This window comes from Schistocerca nitens, chromosome 4 (genome assembly GCF_023898315.1).
Source record: "Schistocerca nitens isolate TAMUIC-IGC-003100 chromosome 4, iqSchNite1.1, whole genome shotgun sequence".
In the NCBI taxonomy this organism is placed as follows: Eukaryota; Metazoa; Arthropoda; class Insecta; order Orthoptera; family Acrididae; genus Schistocerca; species Schistocerca nitens.
Window position 1 is genome coordinate 873785514 of NC_064617.1, and position 21592 is coordinate 873807105.

The 21592-nt window shown below is 39.1% G+C and overlaps 1 protein-coding gene across 1 annotated transcript in view; it reads left to right on the plus strand.

Annotated features, from left to right (window-relative positions):
- Positions 1 to 21592, plus strand: part of LOC126253363 (serine/threonine-protein phosphatase 6 regulatory ankyrin repeat subunit A-like) — a 199494-nt gene that overhangs the window by 82149 nt on the left and 95753 nt on the right. Inside the window, exons 4-5 of the mRNA XM_049954637.1 lie at positions 5399 to 5500; positions 16917 to 17027. Coding sequence (XP_049810594.1) covers positions 5399 to 5500; positions 16917 to 17027 — 213 coding nt within the window. The remainder of the gene's footprint in view (positions 1 to 5398; positions 5501 to 16916; positions 17028 to 21592) is intronic.

Consider the following 21592-nt stretch of genomic DNA (forward strand, 5'->3'; position numbering starts at 1 on the left):
GTGTTAGATGATACGGGTGCTTGCCATGTAATGTTTTCATTTTCCAATTTATTTTCTTCGTATCTGTTGATGTTATGTGATCTAAAGGGTTGTAGAAGTGGTTATGAAATTGCAGTGGTGTAGCCGATGTATTTATATGAGTGATTGCTTTGTGTATTTTGCTAGTTTCTGCTCGTTCTAGAAAGAATTTTCTTAAATTGTCTACCTGTCCATAATGTAGGTTTTTTATGTCGATGAATCCCCTTCCTCCTTCCTTTCTGCTTAATGTGAATCTTTCTGTTGCTGAATGTATGTGACGTATTCTATATTTGTGGCATTGTGATCGTGTAAGTGTATTGAGTGCTTCTAGGTCTGTGTTACTCCATTTCACTACTCCAAATGAGTAGGTCAATATTGGTATAGCATAAGTATTTACAGCTTTTGTCTTGTTTCTTGCTGTCAATTCTGTTTTCAGTATTTTTGTTAGTCTTTGTCTATATTTTTCTTTTAGTTCTTCTTTAATATTTGTATTATCTATTCCTATTTTTTGTCTGTATCCTAGATATTTATAGGCATCTGTTTTTTCCATCGCTTCTATGGAGTCACGGTGGTTATTCAATATGTAATCTTCTTGTTTAGTGTGTTTTCCCTTGACTATGCTATTTTTCTTACATTTGTCTGTTCCAAAAGCCATATTTATGTCATTGCTGAATACTTCTGTTATCTTTAGTAATTGGTTGAGTTGTTGATTGGTTGCTGCCAGTAGTTTTAGATCATCCATGTATAGCAAATGTGTGATTTTGTGTGGGTATGTTCCAGTAATATTATATCCATAATTTGTATTATTTAGCATGTTGGATAGTGGGTTCAGAGCAAGACAGAACCAGAAAGGACTTAATGAGTCTCCTTGGTATATTCCATGCTTAATCTGTATTGGCTGTGATGTGATATTATCTGAATTTGTTTGGATATTAAGTGTGGTTTTCCAGTTTTTCATTACTATGTTTAGGAACTGTATCAATTTAGGATCTACTTTGTATGTTTCCAATATCTGTAGTAACCATGAGTGGGGTACACTATCAAAAGCTTTTTGGTAATCAACGTATGCATAGTGTAGCGACCTTTGTTTAGTTTTAGCTTGATATGCCACCTCTGCATCTATTATCAGTTGCTCTTTACATCCTCGTGCTCCTTTGCAACAGCCTTTTTGTTATTCATTTATAATTTTGTTCTGTGTTGTATGTGTCATTAATTTCTGTGTAATGACTGAAGTTAATATTTTGTATATTGTTGGTAGGCATGTTATGGGGCAATATTTTGCTGGGTTTGCTGTGTCTGCTTGATCTTTAGGTTTCAGATACGTTATTCCATGTGTAAGTGTATCAGGGAATGTGTATGGGTCTGCAATGTAACTGTTAACTAATTTATATCTAAAAACAAAAATGATGTGACTTACCAAACGAAAGCGCTGGCACGTCGATAGACACACAAACAAACACAAACATACACACAAAATTTAAGATTCAAGCTTTCACAACAAACTGTTGCCTCATCAGGAAAGAGGGAAGGAGAGGGAAAGACGAAAGGATGTGGGTTTTAAGGGAGAGGGTAAGGAGTCATTCCAATCCCGGGAGCGGAAAGACTTACCTTAGGGGGAAAAAAGGACGGGTATACACTCGCACACACACACATATCCATCCACACATATACAGACACAAGCAGACATATTTAAAGACAAAGAGTTTGGGCAGAGATGTCAGTCGAGGCGGAAGTGCAGAGGCAAAGATGTTGTTGAATGACAGGTGAGGTATGAGTGGCGGCAACTTGAAATTAGTGGAGATTGAGGCCTGGTGGATAACGGGAAGAGAGGATATATTGAAGAGCAAGTTCCCATCTCCGGAGTTCGGATAGGTTGGTGTTAGTGGGAAGTATCCAGATAACCTGGACAGTGTAACACTGTGCCAAGATGTGCTGGCCATGCACCAAGGCATGTTTAGCCACAGGGTGAGCCTCATTACCAACAAACACTGTCTGCCTGTGTCCATTCATGTGAATGGACAGTTTGTTGCTGGTCATTCCCACATAGAATGCATCACAGTGTAGGCAGGTCAGTTGGTAGATCACATGGGTGCTTTCACACGTGGCTCTGCCTTAGATCGTGAACACCTTCCGGGTTACAGGACTGGAGTAGGTGGTGGTGGGAGGGTGCATGGGACAGGTTTTACACCAGGGGCGGTTACAAGGGTAGGAGCCAGAGGGTAGGGAAGGTGGTTTGGGGATTTCATAGGGATGAACTAAGAGGTTATGAAGGTTAGGTGGACGGCGGAAAGACACTCTTGGTGGAGTGGGGAGGATTTCATGAAGGATGGATCTCATTTCATAAACCGCCCCCGGTGTGAAACCTGTCCCATGCACCCTCCCACCACCACCTACTCCAGTCCTGTAACCTGGAAGGTGTACACGATCAAAGGCAGAGCCACGTGTGAAAGCACCCACGTGATCTACCAACTGACCTGCCTACACTGTGACGCATTCTATGTGGGAATGACCAGCAACAAACTGTCCATTCGCATGAATGGACATAGGCAGACAGTGTTTGTTGGTAATGAGGATCACCCTGTGGCTAATCATGCCTTGGTGCACGGCCAGCACATCTTGGCACAGTGTTACACCGTCCGGGTTATCTGGATACTTCCCACTAACACCAACCTATCCGAACTCCGGAGATGGGAACTTGCTCTTCAATATATCCTCTCTTCCCGTTATCCACCAGGCCTCAATCTCCGCTAATTTCAAGTTGCCGCCACTCATACCTCACCTGTCATTCAACAACATCTTTGCCTCTGCACTTCCACCTCGACTGACATCTCTGCCCAAACTCTTTGTCTTTAAATATGTCTGCTTGTGTCTGTATATGTGTGGATGGATATGTGTGTGTGTGCGAGTGTATACCCGTCCTTTTTTCCCCCTAAGGTAAGTCTTTCCGCTCCCGGGATTGGAATGACTCCTTACCCTCTCCCTTAAAACCCACATCCTTTCGTCTTTCCCTCTCCTTCCCTCTTTCCTGATGAGGCAACAGTTTGTTGCGAAAGCTTGAATCTTGAATTTTGTGTGTATGTTTGTGTTTGTTTGTGTGTCTATCGACGTGCCAGTGCTTTCGTTTGGTAAGTCACATCATCTTTGTTTTTAGATATATTTTTTCCCACGTGGAATGTTTCCTTCTGTTATATTCATATTGTTAACTAATTTAGCTAGATGTGAATGTGTTGAGGTGAATTTCTTTAGCCAGAAATTTGCTATTTTATCTTTTCCAGCGGCTTTCCAATTGTGAGTAGAATTAATTGCTTGGGTGACTTCATGTTGCAAAATTATCACTTCAGGCATTTGTGGTATCATCTTGTATGTATCTGTTTCTGCTTGTATCCACCGTGCATGCCTGTTATGTTGTACCGGGTTTGACCATATGTTGCTCCAGAAGTTTTCCATGTCTGTTATGTTTGGTGGATTGTCTATTTTAATGTGTGTGTTTCTATTGTCTGGTAAAATTTCTTTTGGTTTGTGTTGAATGGTTGGTTTTGTTTCCTTCTATTTTCACTTTTTTTGTATCTTCTAAGTCATTTGGCCAATTCTTGTAATTTCTGCTTCTTTTCATCTAATTGCTCTATCACTTCTTGTTGTGAGATTTTACCTAACCTTTTTCGTTTTTTTTTTTTTTTTCTGACATTTCATTTCTTATAAATTGTGTTAGCTGTCAGATGTCTTTTCTCAGTTTTTCTATTCTGATCTGTAGCCTGTGTTGCCATGCTGGTTTTGTGGGTTTCTTCTGTGTGTTGGTTGGTTCTGATCTCTGCCTAGTGTGTATATTTAGTGAAGTGAGTGCTCCTACATAAACCAGTAGTTTTAACTCTTCCATAGTTGTGTTTTCATTTATTTTGTTGTGTATAATTGTGTTGATAGTTTTTATTGTTGTTTTGACTTTTGGGTTATTTGGCGGTCTATGCAAGAATGGTCTAATGTCTGTATTTGTGGCTTTGTATTCTATATATGTCAGCTGAAATTTTTCTTCTATATCTAACATGTGTGTCACTTCGTGTTCTATTTGTGCTTGTTCTGGTGGCTGTCTTAAGATTTCGTTTTCCTCTGACTGTTAAATTGATGCGTGTTGTTCTTTGTTTGTTTGCTCTGGGATGTTTGAGTCCATTACTGTATTTTCTTCTTCTTCTGATTGCACATTATTTTGTTCCAGTATTTGTTGTACTTGTTGTTTGATGTTTTCTAATTCTGACTGGGGTATCCTGTTATTTTTTATTATTACACGGATCTGATCAGCTAGTCGTTGTTCTGTTAAAAATTTTAATTCTGGGTATCTGGTAATAAATGTTGTGTATACTTGTGATCTGTATCCAGTTGTATTGGTTCCTAAGTTTGTTGCTTGGTAATAACAGAACATGAGGTGTCGATTAACTTCATCTGACCATCTCATCCTCTGTCTTTGTTTTCCTTCTAGGGTGGTTACAGGAAGCATATCCTGCAAAACACCTCTATTTGGATTTGAATCATTTTCCAGTTGGCTAGCAGTGTCATTACCATTGTGGGCGGGCATAGGGTTCAAGCGTCGTCCCCGACCATGACGGCGCTTGTCCGAGGCTTCTTTAGTTCTGTCCTGAACCAACTAATCACACTAAAAGGGGGGTTAGCCCTATTAGTGGTTTGTTCTTTTCGTCGCCTTTTATGACTGGCAGAACATACCGGAGGCCTATTCTTTTCCCAGGCCTCCACGGGAATAATTATTATTATTATTGACTGATCACAGTATTCAGGAAATCCAGATTTGAGTTCTAGTCTGGCAGGAATTTCAGTTGACACTAAATATTTATTACAGTTTTTAGGAATGGCTTTTTAGATAAGATTTCCATTAATTTTCCAGGCAGGAGCCCCTATTGCTTAAGCCATTTCTATAGGTATCTTTTCAAAGCCCCACACTGAGATACAGGGCTACATTCTGTGCTCATCAACTGTGTTTTCATAGTAAATGTCTTCCCACCGTCCCTAATGTGTATCAAGTTTTAGAGAACTTTTCATTTATTTTTCATGTAGGATACATTTGTGTGTGAGCTACAATGTATTTTAGAATCTCTAAGAGTTACGTTGAATTTAAAATTGCCAGAACTTCTACTAAAGAGAAATGGAAAATGTTCTTACCATTTTAAACATTTATGTTACACTTTCTTCAACAAAATTGTTGCACAAAACATTCAACCTATTGAAATGATTAGCTGATATATCTGACTGTTTTAGGGTCAATTAAATCAAAAAGTTCTGTTCCTGTTTGAATTCACAAATCTAAATTGTTGTAGAGGCAAACAAGCAGTTTAGCTGGTATGTCTGTATTGAATGATTGTATTGCTTTTTTTTTAAGGGCCTGAACATGCTGTTGGATGTTGGTGCTGATCCCAGTAGTGTGGATGACTGTGGAGTGTCACTGCTCCACATGTTGACTTCTAGGCCTGTGGACCATAAGGTAATGTAATTTTGTTTGCGTCAAAAGTTCAGGATTCTTTGAGACCTATGAAACAACTTTACACATCGAGATAATGTGTACTGTGTCAATATTGCAACTCATGACACTGTAAGTTTATCAGAAAACTCATCATGGCTTGTGAGTGACAAATATTGTGTACAGTGTGTCAATACTGATGGCATACAGACTGCCTGTATAAGAATAGAGGTCCTCTCATGGTGATATAGGATGCACACTAGATCCCCACACTTGTAGATTGACTCATTTGATCCACTGAATGTGGTCTGAAATAATGCTGCCAATTGCCCTTTGAGGGTTGGAAATGATCTGTGGCAATGGTACACTTTCTCAGTGTAGAACATTTTGTGCATCTTCAATTGGATTTAAGTGTAAGGAGCGAGTTGATCATTCTAGATGCATGTAGAAACTCATCTTATGTAGCTAATCTGCTTTGGATCTTCTCTATCTCTTCTATCAACCCTATCTGGTACGGATCCCACACTGGTGAGCAATATCAAGCAGTGGGCAAACAAGTGTACTGTAACCTACTTCCTTTGTTTTCAGATTGCATTTCCTCAGGATTCTTCCAATGAATCTCAGTCTGGCATCTGTTTTACCAATGATCAACTTTATATGATCATTCCATTTTAAATCACTCCTACCAGCATCCATGATGTCAGTGATTCAGCCAGTTAATGCCACAGTTGCTCTGCAAGTTGTCTGGCCTGAAGTGATGTGATACTGCAAGGACTCGAAGTCACATGGCTTGCCAGCACTGCAATACTGGATGACATACACATCCGATACTGGATGACGCAAAATATCTAAAGGCCAGATACAACATGTTCACTTCAATTTGATCATCCCCTTGCTGGTGTGAGAAGATTACCATATATTCTTTCTGTGATGATGATGAGGGCATTTGTACAGCTGTGGATATCATGTTTCAGCATTCGTCACTACCGAAGTGGGTTGCCAGTTTGAGTCCATACCGTTTGTTCTCCAAGCTATATAACCTCTGCAGCATTGAGTGCTGCCACACCACAGCCTGCCCCTTCACAGTGCAGTGGACTGGCAGAACACTGTCTTCAAATATTTGAGGCAGCACTTATGAACCCTAGCAGCCAGTGGACAGAGTCCTTACCCTGGGTTCTACTTAGTGTCTGTTATACATTCAAAGAAGACTTCAAAGCATCTTTGCCAGAGATTTTATATGGAAAGCCACTCAACGTATCAGCAGATTTCATATATCTAGTACAACCACCAGCAACTACAGAGCTACAAGCAATAGACCATGGAGTGAAATAACATACTGCATGAATGTGAATACTGCAGCCCCTGTCCTGCAGCTTACCAAAATTTGTTGTATACAAAGTCCTGTCAGACTGTGAGTGCATAATGTTACAGAACAATACAATCAGACTAGCACTGCATATTTTGGACCACACAGAGTACTAAATCTGGGAGACATTACATTCAGTATACTACCACATGTGAAGCCAGTCACTATTCCCAAGCATCACTTGAAACACACATGGATTTTGTGAGATACACCCATATAGTTTACTGAATTCTGTTGTTTGAATCCAACAAGACTCAATAATATCATTGAAAGCAATCAATGCCAATCTTCTGCAAAGGGGCATCTTGTCATTATGAGGAAATAACACTGACCCGACTAGAGGCCCTTTTTCAAAATTTCACAGCTGTGTATGCAACGCTTCACAAAATCTTATGGTCTATGGGTAGCATCTTTGATTCATAATCAAAATGTCTTTGGTCCCGGGTTTGAATCCCACCACTGCTTAAATTTTTAATAATCAGCATTGGCAGCCAAAGACATCCGGCATAAGAAGTCACCCCTCATTCTGCCAATGACCTTGTCAAAGAGGCGAAGGTGTGGACAGAGGTTCAGGGCACTCTCTTGTCCTAGGGTTGCAAAACTGCCCCTAAAGGTGGAGCTCAGGAATAGAGAAATACAAATCTCTGAGGAATGAAATAAATAGGAAGTGCAGGGAAACTATGACAAAACGGCTGCAGGAAAAATGTGAAGACAGCAAAAAAGAAATGATTTTTGGAAGCACAGACTCAGCATACAGTAAATTCAACAGCATTAGGATGCAGAAGACAATGGAAACCACTGCATTAAAGACACACAACATGTATCCATAGGACATGTGGCCTGTAATTGAAGAAGTGTCATGATGATCACTCCATTGGCAAAATATTCCAAAATAGTCCTCCATTTGTATCTCCAGGAAGGGACTTCCAACAGGAAGGTTACTATGAGAAAAAGATTTAATAATCAACGGAAGGACAACGTTCTGTGAGTCAGGGCATGGAACATCAGAAAATTCAATGTGGTAGGGAAACTAGAAGATCAGGATTTCTGATCAGATAAGTATAGGGTAATATCAACAGCAGCAAAAAATGGTATAACAGGAGTAGAATTCGTTATGAATAGGAGGGTAGGGCAGAGAGTGTGTTACTTAAACAGTTCAGTGATAAGGTTGTTCTTATCAGAATCGGCAGCAAACCAGCACCGACAATGATAGTTCAGGTATACAAGCCGATGTCGCAAGCTGAAGATGAAGATGAAGAGATAGAGAAAGTGTATGAGGATATTGAAAGGGTAATACAGTATGTAAAGGGATATGAAAATCTAATAGTAATGGGAGACTGGAATCCAGTTGTAGGGGAAGGAGTAGAAGAAAAGGTTACAGAATACTATGGGCATGGGACAAGGAAAGGGAGAGCAGAAAGACTAATTGAGTTCTGTAACAAGTTTCAGCTGGGAATAGTGAATATTCTGCTCAAGAATCACAAGAGGAGGAGTTATACTTGGAAAACGCCGAGAGATATGGGAAGATTTCAGTTAGACTACATCATGGTCAGACAGAGATTCCAAAATCAGATACTGGATTGTAATGCATACTCAGGAGCAGACATAGACTCAGATTACAATATAATAGTGATGAAGAGTATGCTGAAGATTAAGACATTATTCAGAAAGAATCAATACACAAAGAAGTGGGATACAGAAGTACTAAGGAATGACGAGATACGGTTGAAGTTCTCTGAGGCTATAGCTACAGCAATAAGGAATAGCTCAGTAGGCAGTACAGTTGAAGAGGAGTGGAAATTTCTAAAAAGGGCCATCACAGAAGTTGGGAAGGAAAACATAGGTACAAAGAAGGTAACTGTGAAGAAATCATGGGTAACAACAGAAGAAATACTTCAGCTTATTGATGAAAGGATGAAGTACAAAAATGTTCTGGGAAACTCAGGAATAGAGAAATACAAGTCACTGAGAAATGAAATAAATAGGAAGTGCAGGGAAGCTAAGACAAAATGCGAGCAGGAAAAATGTGAAGACAGTGAAAAAGAAATGATTGTTGGAAGCACAGACTCAGCATACAGGAAACAAACTTAGGTGACATTAAAAGCAAGGGTGATCACATTAAGAGAGGAATTCCACTGTTAAATGCAGAGGAGAGAGTGGATAGGAGAAAAGAATACATTGAAAGCCTCTATGAGGGGGAAGAATTGTCTGATGTGATAGGAGAAGAAACAGGAGTCGATTTAGAAGAGATAGGGGATCCAGTATTAGAATTAGAATTTAAAAGACCTTTGGAGGACTTAAGAATAAATGAGACAGAAGGGTTAGATAACATTCCATCAGAATTTCTAAACTCATTGGGGGAAGTGGCAACAAAATGACTATTCTCGTTGGTGTGTAGAATGTATGAGTCTGGCAACATACCATCTGACTTTTGGAAAAGCATCATCCACACAATTCCAAAGATGGCAAGAGCTGACAAGTGTGAGAATTACCACGCAATCCACTTAACAGCTCATGCATCCAAGTTGCTTACAAGAATAATATACAGAATAATGTGAAAAATATGTAAAAATCAGCCGGTTGGTTACATATTTTTCAAATTTGTGTAAACGGTTGCTGCAAATGTGAGACATGTTCAAAATTGTACAGAAGACTGGAAAAGAAAATTGAGGATGCACTAGATGACAATCAGTTTGGCTTTAGGAAAGGTAAAGGCACAAGACAGGCAATTCTGACTTTGTGGTTAATAATGGAAGCAAAGCTGAAGAAAAATCAAGACACGTTCATAGGCTTTGTCAACCTGGCAAAAGCATTCAATAATGTAAAATGATGCAAGATGTTCAAAATTCTGAGAAAAGTAGGGGTAAGGTATGGGGAGAGATGGGTCATTTACAATATGTACAAAAGCCAACAGGGAATGATAAGAGTGGAAGACCAAGAACAAAGTGCTTGTGTTAGAAATGATGTAAGGTAAGGATGTAGCCTTTTCCTCCTACTGTTCAATCTGTACATCGAGGAAGCAATGATGGAAATAAAAGAAAGGTTCAGGAGTGTAATTAAAATTCAAGGTGAAATGATATGAGTGATACAATTCACTGATGACGTTGCTATCCTGAGTGAAAGTGGAGAAGAATTAACATGATCCGCTGAACAGAATGAACAGTCTAATGAGTAAAGAATATGGATTGAGAGTAAATAAAAGAAAGACAAAGGTTATGAGAAGTAGTAGAAATGAGAACAGTGAGAAACTTAACATCAGGATTGATGGTCACGAAGTAGACGAAGTTAAGGGATTTTGCTACCTAGCCAGTAAAATAACCACTGATAGAGGGAGCAAGGAGGACGTCAAAAGTAGACTAGGAATGGCAAAAAGGGCATTCCTGGCCAAGAGAAGTCTACTAATATCAAATGTCGGCCTTAATTTGTGGAAGTAATTTCTGAGAAAGTACGACTGGGGTACAGCATTGTATGTTAGTGAAACATGAACTGTGGGAAAACTGGAACGGAACAGAATCAAAGCATTTGAGCTACAGACAAATGTTAAAAATTAGGTGAACTGATAAGGTAAGGAAAGAGGAGGTTCTGGGCAGAATCAGTGAGGAATGGATTATGTGGAAAACACTGGTAAGGAGAAGGAACAGGAGGATAGGACATCTGTTAAGACGTGAGGGAATGACTTCCATGGTACTAAAGGGAGCCGTAGAGGGCAAAAACTGTAGAAGAAGACAGAGATTGGAATAGATCCAGCAAATAATTGAGGATGTAGGTTGCAAGTGCTACTGTGAGATGAAGAGGTTACCACAGGAGAGGAATTTGTGGCAGGTCGCATGAAACCAGTCAGAAGACTGATGGGAAAAAAATGGCTTTTTAAGGAGCTTTGAGTGGTTTTGTACAAAAGAGAAACATTTTATAATTAATTCCAAATGAAACAAGTGGTCCATTTTTATATTAGAGTTATAAATGACTACAGATGTTGCCATTTTGCAATTGGTCATAATATAGAATATATCACCATCATCATTTAACAGTTCCAGTTTCCCGTGTACTGGTAATGAGCCTCTTCCACTTCGTCCTGTCCAGATACACCTGTTCATGGAGAACATCATTCACTGTCCATCCTCTAATCACTAGATCAGCCTTGATCAAGTCCATCCATCAGGTTTGAGGTCTTCCTTGTGGTCTTTTCCCATCCACCTGTCTTTCCAAATTTATTTTGGCTGTTCTAGTTGACTCCATTCTCATCACACGCTTGTACCATCGAAGCCTGGATGCACAATTTGATCTAATAGGGATGTCTTCACTCCAGCTTCTTTCCTCACCTCCCCATTCCTTAACTTGTCCATCTTGGTCTCGTGGATGGTGGAGCTAAGAAATTTCGTCTCTGCTGCTTGCAGTCTTGATGATTCTCTTTTTGTAAGGGTGCATGTTTCAATACCACAGGTCAATCTTCTTCTTCTTCTTTCTTCTTTATCATCGCCTTGTCCCACATCACATAGGGTCGGCGTTGCTCTTCTGGGTCCTTCTCCTCCATAGTACTCTATCCATTGTCTCTTTCTTCTTCCATTCTTTCTCCCTTAAGTCCCTGGATATCTTATCCTTCCACCTCATCTTTGGTCTTCCTCTCCTTCTCGCTCCTTCAATCTTTATATCTTCACCTCTGTTTCCGATATACTCTTCCCCTTTCCTCTGTAAGTGTTAGTACCACCTTAGTCTGCTCTCTTGTATATTTCTTCTCCCCATGGGTCCCACTTTCACAGCTCCTCTAACAAATTCATTTCTAATCCTGTCCTTCCTTGTTACCCCACACATGTACCTCAGCATCCTCATTTCCTCCACTTTCATCTTCCTTTCCTGGGTTACTGTGATTGGTCATGTCTCTGCTGCGTATATCATAGCAGGCCTTACCATCGACTTGTACACTTTCCCTTTCAAGCCAATGCTCACCTTCTTGTCATACAACACTCCACTCATTTTCCTCCAGTTGTTCCAACCGCAATTTATTCGGTGTTGTATCTCGCTTTCCAGTCCTCCATCCCTCTGTATGTATGACCTCAGGTATTTCAATTTGCAGACTAATTTCAGCTCATCATCCTGGATCTTGCAAGACCTCATCTGCATATCCTTCAGTGCTAAATATTCGACTTTTCCTGCTAATTTTCATCTCTCTTTCTTCTAGTGCCTTCCTCCAATCCTCCAGCTTTTCCTCAAGTTTGTCAATGCTCTGCTCACAAAGAACCACATAATCCGCAAACATCTTATTCCACGGTGCTTCCTTCTTCACATCTTTCACCAACACATCCATAATCAGGTCAAAGAGGTAGGGACTAAGCGCAGACCCTTGACGTAACCCTACTTTTAATAGAAACTCCTTTGTCATGCCCACACTACTTCTCACCTGTGTCATTGCTCCTCTGTACATTTCCTTCACTAACCTCACATACTTCTCTGGTACGCACTGCTCTCTCATGCTTCTCCATATTCCTTCCCTTGGGACTCTTGTCATATGCTTTCTCCAAATCAATTAAAGCCATATGTAGATCGGCTTGTAGCTTCCCGTGTCTCTCCACTATCCTCCTTAAAGCATGTATTGCATCAGTTGTTCCTCTTCCAGGCATTAACCCAAACTGTTCTTCACACACCACAGTCTCCTTGTGTAATCTTGCTTCTATAACTCTTTCCCAAATTTTCATTGTGTGCCATCAGTTTAATACCTCTATAGTTAATGCAGTCCTGCACATCACCTTTCCCCTTAAATATTGGGATCAGTACACTAGTTCTCCACTCGTCTGGCATCTCCTCCTGTCGCCAAATCTTCTTCATTAAATCCAAAAGGAGCTCAATTCCCTTTTTACCAAGACACTTCCATACCTCAACGGGGATCTGGTCTGGGCCAACTGCCTTCCCATTTTTCATCTTTTCAACTGCCCGTTCGACTTCATCTCTACTTATATCCATCATTAATCCTTCATTTGCCCCTCTTTCCTCAGTTTTCACTCTTACATTTTCTGCATTCAGCAATTTCTCAAAATAATTCAACCACCTGTGGATTATTTTTCCATGGTCATGCAGAATTATTCCTGTTTCATCTTTCATTTGTTTTATTGCTGTTAGATCCTTAGAAACTTTATCTCTTGATTTGCCTATCTGTATCAGTTGTCTCATATCCTGATTTTTCTGTAGTTGTTTGTGTGCCTCCCTTACTGATCCAGCTTTAGCTTTAGCCACGCCTCATTTTGTCTCCTTTTTTGCACTTTTGTATGCTTGCCCATCCTCAGTGCTTCTGGACATACCCCACTTCCTCTTAGTGTCTTTCTTTTCCTTCAGAACCTTCTGCACCTCTTCATTCCACCATCATGCTTCCTTATCTTTTGGCACTCCTCTGCCAGATGTTAACCCAAACACTTCCTCCCCAGTCTTCCTTATAATAGCACTATTTACTTTCCACCACTCCTGCACACTCTCTGCCAATTTTACCTTTCCCAGTACTTTTTCAGTAAACTCCTCTCTCAAATTTTTATCCTTTAATCTTCACCACTTAATTTTCCTTTCACGTTGATTTATGTGCCTCTGTCTTTTACATACTTTCATCTCACAATCCGCTACAATCAACTTATGTTGTGTTGCTATTCCTTCGCCGTATATGACCTTAGTATTTTGCATCTCCCCACTATTTTTCCTTCTACATAATATGTAATGAATTTGGCTTTTATTTTTGCCACTCATGTATGTTATTAGTTTTTCTCTTTTTCTCTGGAAGTAGGTATTCGTAATCACTAGATCAAAAGCCACTGCAGACTCCACTATCTTTTTTCCTTCCTCATTTCTCTCGCCATACCCCCATCCTCCATGCCACCTCTCTTCTCCACCTTCCCTTCCGCCAGCATGACAATTTAGATCCCCTCCGACTATCACTCTTTCATTCTCTGGTATTCCAACCATTACTCCATCCAAATCTCTCCAAAATTTTTCCTTCTCATCCTCCGAACATCCTGCTTGGGGTGCATAGGCTGTCTGTTATCATTTCTCCGCCAAACATCATCTTAACATACATGATCCTATCATTTACTCTGCTGACTTCACATACCTCTTCTTGAAGCTCTCTGTGCAAAATAACTCCAACTCAATTTCTTGATTCCGGGCTTGCACTACTATAAAGTAGCTTATAGCCTTCAGCTGAGATCTTTGCCTTATTGCCCTTCCATCTTGTCTCTTGCACACACAAAGCATTTATCTTCCTCCTCTGCATCATGTCTACTATCTCTCTTCCCTTTCTCATCATCGTTCCCACGTTTAGAGTTCCTACTCTGATCTTGAACACTTTTGGATCCTTCGCAAAACACCTCACCCAGAGATCCGAATGGGAGGCTATTACTCCGGAACATTTATCTTGAGAAGCATACATCATTCCTCTTATTTTGGCAATGTTTTTACAGCCGGATACCCTTCCTGCCACCAACCCCCTTCCCTTGTTAGAGGGGTGGAGGCTTGCTAGTTTTGGTCCGCCCTGGGTATTTTATTTCCCCAGTACCCACCATATCTGGTGAGCGTTCCCCTATCCACCACCTGGGGAGGTGCCTGATGTGAGACTAGCAACTCCACATTGGTTCAATACCACAGGTCAATATTGGTATGAAATATCTATTAAACATCATCAGTTTGGCCGGTTTTGGGATCAAGTCATCCCATAAAAGTGATCTTACTTGTTCGTGGAATTCAGATCCTTTTCTTTCACTCTGTTGGTGATTTCATTTCTGACAAAGTTATCACTGGAAATTACACTCTCAAGGTAAGGAGAACTGTCCACACACTCCAGTTGGTGGTCTCCTAGTTGTACACTTGCTTGTTGCCCATATCAACTGACTGCCATCGCCACTGTCTTGGTCTTGCTGATGTTGAGGTTATATTTCTGGAACTGAGAATAACATAGAATATAAACACCAGTAATCTGCCAAAAGAAAACAGCACAGAGTTCACTAATTTCTCTCAATCTGGGACCAATTTTGTTGGTTTTAAATTTATGTAGACTGCAATTTACTGTAGGTCTGAAGGGGAAAACCACATTATATGTAATGTTAACTTAAAAAATATGGTAACATTTGAAAAGGACATTTTAAAGATAACATATATGCAAAATTTGTTTCTTAAAAATCTCCAATGAAAGAATAAAGTGAAACTTTGAAACATTTTATTTCAAAACACCTGATTCTCATCACAAATATTCAACCAGTCGTAACTCACTCAAATTTAGAGATAGAAATCTACTTTTTTAGTAGATTGTTCAGAATTTAATGTTGAAAATAAAAATTACAATAACTGAAAATCCAAAATTTTCAACAAGTGATCCCTTATCGCTTTCCATCTTGTTAATACTTTGCTACCTGAAGGTTGTCATTTATTATTTTACTATTGCATTTATTAATATACTCCTCACATTCCTTAACAGATATCCCAGTTTTTCTTCCAACTATTGTCTATACAGATTTAATTTTATTTTCTGAATTATTATTGTAGGCATTATATGGAGACTGTTTGATTTTTTAATCGCTTTTCATAATAATGTAGCTTGTAACCAGTCCTATCCTCTGTTTATCCTTAACATTTCAAACAATTTCATTTTCCTGGCACATGATATTTTGACTATTATGTAAACTGGACTTTTCTGATAGTTTTCTTGTACCATATTATTGTTTTCTTGGGAAATCAGTTATTAAAGACTGATAGAAACCAATCTAAAAATGCATAAAATTTGGAACCGACATCTGTTCCATTGTAAATAACCCTCTAAATAGCTTCCTGTTAGGCTACACTGAAATTTTGTTGTAAACATGAAAACCACTCATCATTCTGACTGGATAACAGCTGGCTACAACTCTGTATAAGGAATGGTTTATGATCATGGGAAGTGATCAAGCATATGTAAACCTCTCCAGCGTGTTATTGTCAGTAGTTGAGTCCTGATGACACTGCTACTTCTTTATTCAAGCATATCATCATTTGGCCTTATGAGGCTGATTAGACCGTGTTCCACTTCCATACCTCAGAAATCCAAAGAAGTGCTGGGAATCAAACCTTGGTTCTCCTGCACCGAAGGCAGTGACTCTAATTATTTGGCTGTCAACTTTCCATTATCCATTCATCAACTGTTCCAGCTGTTTTCCATAATGCCACTTCACTGCAGTTAGATATATTGTTTAGTATTGCAAGTTGTGCATCATGGACAGAGAGGTCATTCACTACTGGATAAATACTTATATCACTTTTTAAGTGTTCACTTTCAAAAGTATTGTTTATTGCCTTCCTGTGTAATCCTGGTGGGAAAAATTAGAACACAACACATGCTTTTAAGCAGCATTTCTATTTTTTTACTTTTATCTCAGTCTCTCAGTAAATAAATCATAAAATCTGCACAGATTATCATTTGTTCAAATTTTTGTGAGGCTACTAGAAAGTTTCTCAGTGGTGATCTATACACAGTAACAATTATAAATGGCATTTTTGGTAGCAGCAGTTCACACTCACACATTTCCAATTGTTCATTATAGAGAAATTACTGCTATCAATAGAAATGAACTTGATGTTATTTTTACATATATGACAAAACTCCTTCTGTCTCTAAATTTTGCTACAGAAATGGGCTACTAATTTATAGTCCTTTATGTTTAACATATGGACTCCTGCATTTGCATAGTACTCAGATAGACTTAAGATGTCAACTTCTTTTTTGACAGTCTAGATTTTGTGTTTTGGTAAGAAGTTCATTAATATTTCTTTTAGTTTTCTAACATTCTGATGTGTAACTGCAAAGTTATTCAAACAAGTTTCTTTTGTGTTGTGTGACTCTCCTCCATCTTTGAAGTGACCTGGGAATGTTGTCCCCATATTATGCACATCATGATTGCAGTATAAACTTTAATGTTTATCTGGGAACATGTCTTAAACACTACTAGTAACAAAAACTTTTAAACTATCTATAGCCAAATTAGTAAATGTGTTTCTGCACCAGTGCTTCAAACTTCTATTTCTTTCTAATTTGTTTTCTATGTCAGTGACTAATGTATGAATGGTCTATTACAGGAATTTTCAAAGATTACAGAGAGGCTCATACAAAGTGGAATGAGAGTGAATGTTGCAGATCATAATGGCAGAACACCAATACATTATGCAGCTAAAGAAGGAAATTGGAAGGTATAAAATGACTAATGCATCTAGAAGTTACTACAATAAATTGTATTATGAAAATGATAGATTGCTACTCACCATATGCAGGAGACATTGAGTTGCAGACAGGCACAACAAAAAGTTTGTTATATGTTTTAACTTTTGCCCAAAAGGCCTTCTTCTGAAGTAGAAAACCCACACACATTCACACAAGCACAACTCACACACACATGAGACTCTCTCTGGCTGCTGTGGCTGCACACCACATAATAATGGTAATGTATGAGGTTGCTGTGCATGTGTGTTCAGAAGAAGGCCTTTTGGCTGAAACCTAAAATGTGTGGCAGCTTTTATTCCATCCTGGACTTTCCATCATTTGAATAAGTTATCTGAGATACACTGTATTCCATTTACTGACTTATCACCCTTCGGCAATTGTTTGCATGGAAGTGTTGTGGTGACAGTATGACAGATGTCCACAGTCTACCAAACATTGTCTACCTTTCCAGGAAAATTTCTGGGTAGTTGTAGAAAGTGTCTAAAGACATTTTTTTTTTATATTTCTCAGAAACAAAGTGGCTACAGATATTTTATGCTATTCCTTGTTTCACCCACTTTTTATTTTCTTCCATGACACATTTTGTGGTTTTACACCCACATCTTAAGGGAAAGAAATGCACATGTAAACCATTTAACCTCCTGAAGATGAGGGTGTAGACTTTGAAAACTGCACCATGGAAGAAAATAAAAAGTGACCAAGCTACACATCATCGGGCATAGGGTCACCCATCCAGAATGTTTGGGCTTTTGCACTGGGGGTAGAGGGGTAGGGAGGTCGGTGGTGTGGGCTGAGAGTTTTCAAGGCTTTGCCCTCCCTCTACCTCATTCCCCCCCCCCCCCTGCACTACCAAATTCTCCTCCCATCCCTTGGGATTTAGATTGCCAATTTTTTCCTGAAGTTATGAGGTGAAAATAATCGTAATTTGGTTCCATATTGATAAAGCAGGATCTAAGAAAAATTCAGTTGAGGAAACTAATTAATTATGAAACATAATTTCTGACCATAACTTGCCTTCAGGTGGTAAAATGTGTATTACTACCAATATGCACATAAAAGTAAAATTAATACTTTCAACTCTCTCTCATCCCAATTAGGTCTCATAATTTATTGATAAAACTCTGATTGATTCATTTATCAATAAAACTTTGATTCATTCAAATGCATCAAAGGGCAATGCACAGTTAATGACATTCCTGTTTTGCCAAATCATTTAATGATCTATTTAGTACAGTTATTAGAGTTAGTCAGAATATACACCTCCAAGCCAAAATATTCTGATATACTGTAAAAGGAAAGGCTAATAAAGTAAGCTCACCAGAGGAAAAAATAGTCACTTCAGTGTGCATGCACAGATTAATCATTACTCCTTTACAGGTGGTGCAGCGATTGAGTATCATGTTCAACTACATGTGCACTGTCTCTGTGCAAGCACAAGACAGCAGCCATCAGTGAGATATGTGTGTCTCAAGCAGATGTTTATGTAAACATGGGTAAATGTAAGGAAGTGACATAGTGCAAAGTGGGAAAATCGTGTTTGGATGTGCCTAGGTCAGACAGTGTGTTAAGTTGCCAGATTTGTCAGTGTTTCACAGCAGGCTGTTCAGTGTGTCTACAAGCAGTGGTGTAACATCCCGGGCCATAAAACACATCAGAACAGTGAGTGGAAAAATATCCACAGCTTGTGAACTAAAATTACTTCCAAACCTGACGGGAATTGATACAGGCAGTGAATGGAAGTCCAATCACAACATGTTACAGAGAGAGAATGTTGTGCCAGGAACTGCATGCAATAAGCATTTGTAGTCAGTCACCTCACAGGAGGCCATTAGTCACACAGGGACATAAGGAGGGCAGCAGCAAACTTTAATGGTACGCATCTGGCACTGTTCTTCTTCAACAACACAAGAAATTTTAAATATCGTTTATACTGAATTAATTAAAGGAAATAGAAATACCATAATTACTCAAGAGAACCAGAATTACACTCTAATCCCAGAACACAAGCCAGATGCTTTGTTGACTGAACCTGTAATGAAGCATTATTTACGACATTGAATAATGAAAAAATAAATCAAGTTTCGTTACCTTCATATATTGACCAAAATCACTCTAATCATTACAATATATCTCCACACCGACTCGCTATTACCACATCTCAACAAGAACTTTTCAGTATCACATCTCAGCAAGCACTCCCTACTAGCACATCTCAACAAACACTCTCTGCTACGAGTTCTTAACAAGCACTGACTACCACGAGCTCTCCCCAAGCACTGCCCACTACGACATCTCAATAATCACTGCCAGTGGAGGTGGCGGAACAATACTCTCTAGCGCGATCTCTGGCGCTGTGGCTCAGTGTAGCCACCTTTCAATGTATTGGTATGTAAATGTAAGATTCCCTTGGTCTCTGAAGAGGCTTGTGCAAGAAGTTTAGTTATCAATTTTACACACTATTTTTACTGCACAATTCTGTGGAATAAACACATTTGACCTCTGCTGCATTGCACCAGGAGATTATGCCACAGGACACTACTGAGTTAAAGTAAGCAAAGTGTGCTAGCAAGTTCAACTGCATATCAACACAGTGAGAGAGATTTCTAAGTGCAGAGCAGGCATAATTGACCTTCTTGGTCCAGTCATCCATATTCTGGTACCACATCAGTTTATTATCAATCTGGATGCCTAAGAACATCACACATGGACTCTTAACCAGTAAGTTCAGATTGGAATGTTTATCCTAAGGATAAGTTAGTCATCAATGGCGGTGGTGTGTTTATTGCAGTAAAAAATTCGATAAAATCTAGTGAGGTTATCACAAATTCCAAATGCAAATTAATCTGGGTGAAATTGAGTAACAAAGAAAAGCCAAAACAGTGATCAGATGCTTCTATAGACCACCTGGGTCATGATCTGCAGTTGTAGAGCGCTTCAGACAGAACTTGCAGAATATCATTAGTAATTTTCCTGATCACACCATTGTAATAGTGGGTGACTTTAACTTCCCATGTATAGATTGGGAGTGTTATACCATCAAAACTGGTGCCAGAGACAGGGATTCGTGTGGCATTGATCTGAATGTCTTGTCCAAAAATTACCTTGAGCAGATAGTTAGAGAACCAACTCAAGTGGATTAAGTCTTGGACCTCCTGGCAATAGACAGAACTGAAGTTATCGAATCAGTTAACACAGAGGAAGTTATCAGTGATCATAAGGGTGTGACAGCATCTATGATGATGGGTCCTACAAGCATTGTTAAGAAAGGGAGGAAGATACACTTGCTCAGAAAGGGTGAAGGATACAAATTTCAGAATACCTCAGCAGTCAGCATCAAACATTTAGTGATGAAGACAAAGATGTGGAGATCAAATGGAAAAAATTGAAAGGCATCATTCAGTATGCCCTAGACAAGTATGCTCTGAGTAAGGTTTTAAGGGATGGGAAAGATCCACCATAGTTTAATATCCATGTTAGAAAAGTGCTATGTAAACAAAGAGCACTTCAACTCAAATTCAAGAGAAGTAAAAATGTAGCTGACAAACAAAAGCTGAACAAAGTGAAAATGAGCATAAGGAAAGAAATGAGAGAAGCGTTCAACGATTTTGAAAGTAAGACATTGTCAGCCGACCTGAGTAAAAAAACCTAACAAATTTTGGTCATATTGTGGGTAAAATCTATTCATTCTCTCACCGACCACACCAGCACCGAAACAGAAGATAACAGAGAGAAGGCCAAAATACTGAATTCGGTCTTCCGAAGCTGTTTCACCATAGAAGATTGTAACACTGTCCCTCCTTTCAATTGTGTTGTGACAGTTGAAATGGCAGATATTGAGATAACCGATTGTGGAACTGAAAAGCAGCTACAATTGCTTAGTAGTGGAAAGGTGTCAGGACCATATGAGATACCAATAAGATTTTATAAAGATTATGTGAAAAAACTTGCTCCCCTTCCAGCAGCAATTTATCACAGCTTGCTGGAGCAATGAAAGATATCTAATGACTGGAAAAAAGTGCAGCTCATTCCCATTTTTAAGAAAGGCCGTAATACAGATCCACAGAATTATAGACCTATATCGTTGATGTCAATCTGTTGTAGAAATGTGGAACATATTTTATACTCAAGAATTATGACGTTTTTGGAAAATGAATGTCTCCTCTAGAAAAATCAACATGGATTCCACAAACAGAGATTCTGCAAAACTCAGGTCTCTCTGTTCCTCCATGAGATCCGCAGTGCAGTGGACAATGGCACTCACATTGATGCTGTATTCCTTGATTTCAGTAACACATTTGGCACTGTCCCACATTGCTGTTTAATGAAAAAAATATGAGCTTATGGAGTATCAGAGAAGACTTACAATTGGATTCAAGAATTTCTTGCAGATAGAACTCAACACATTGCTCTTAACTAATCAAAATCAACAAATGAAAAGGTAATATCTGGAGTACCACAGGGACGTGTGATAGGACCGTTGCTGTTCACAGTATGTATAAATGATCTAGCAGAAAGCATCAGATGCTCTTTAAGG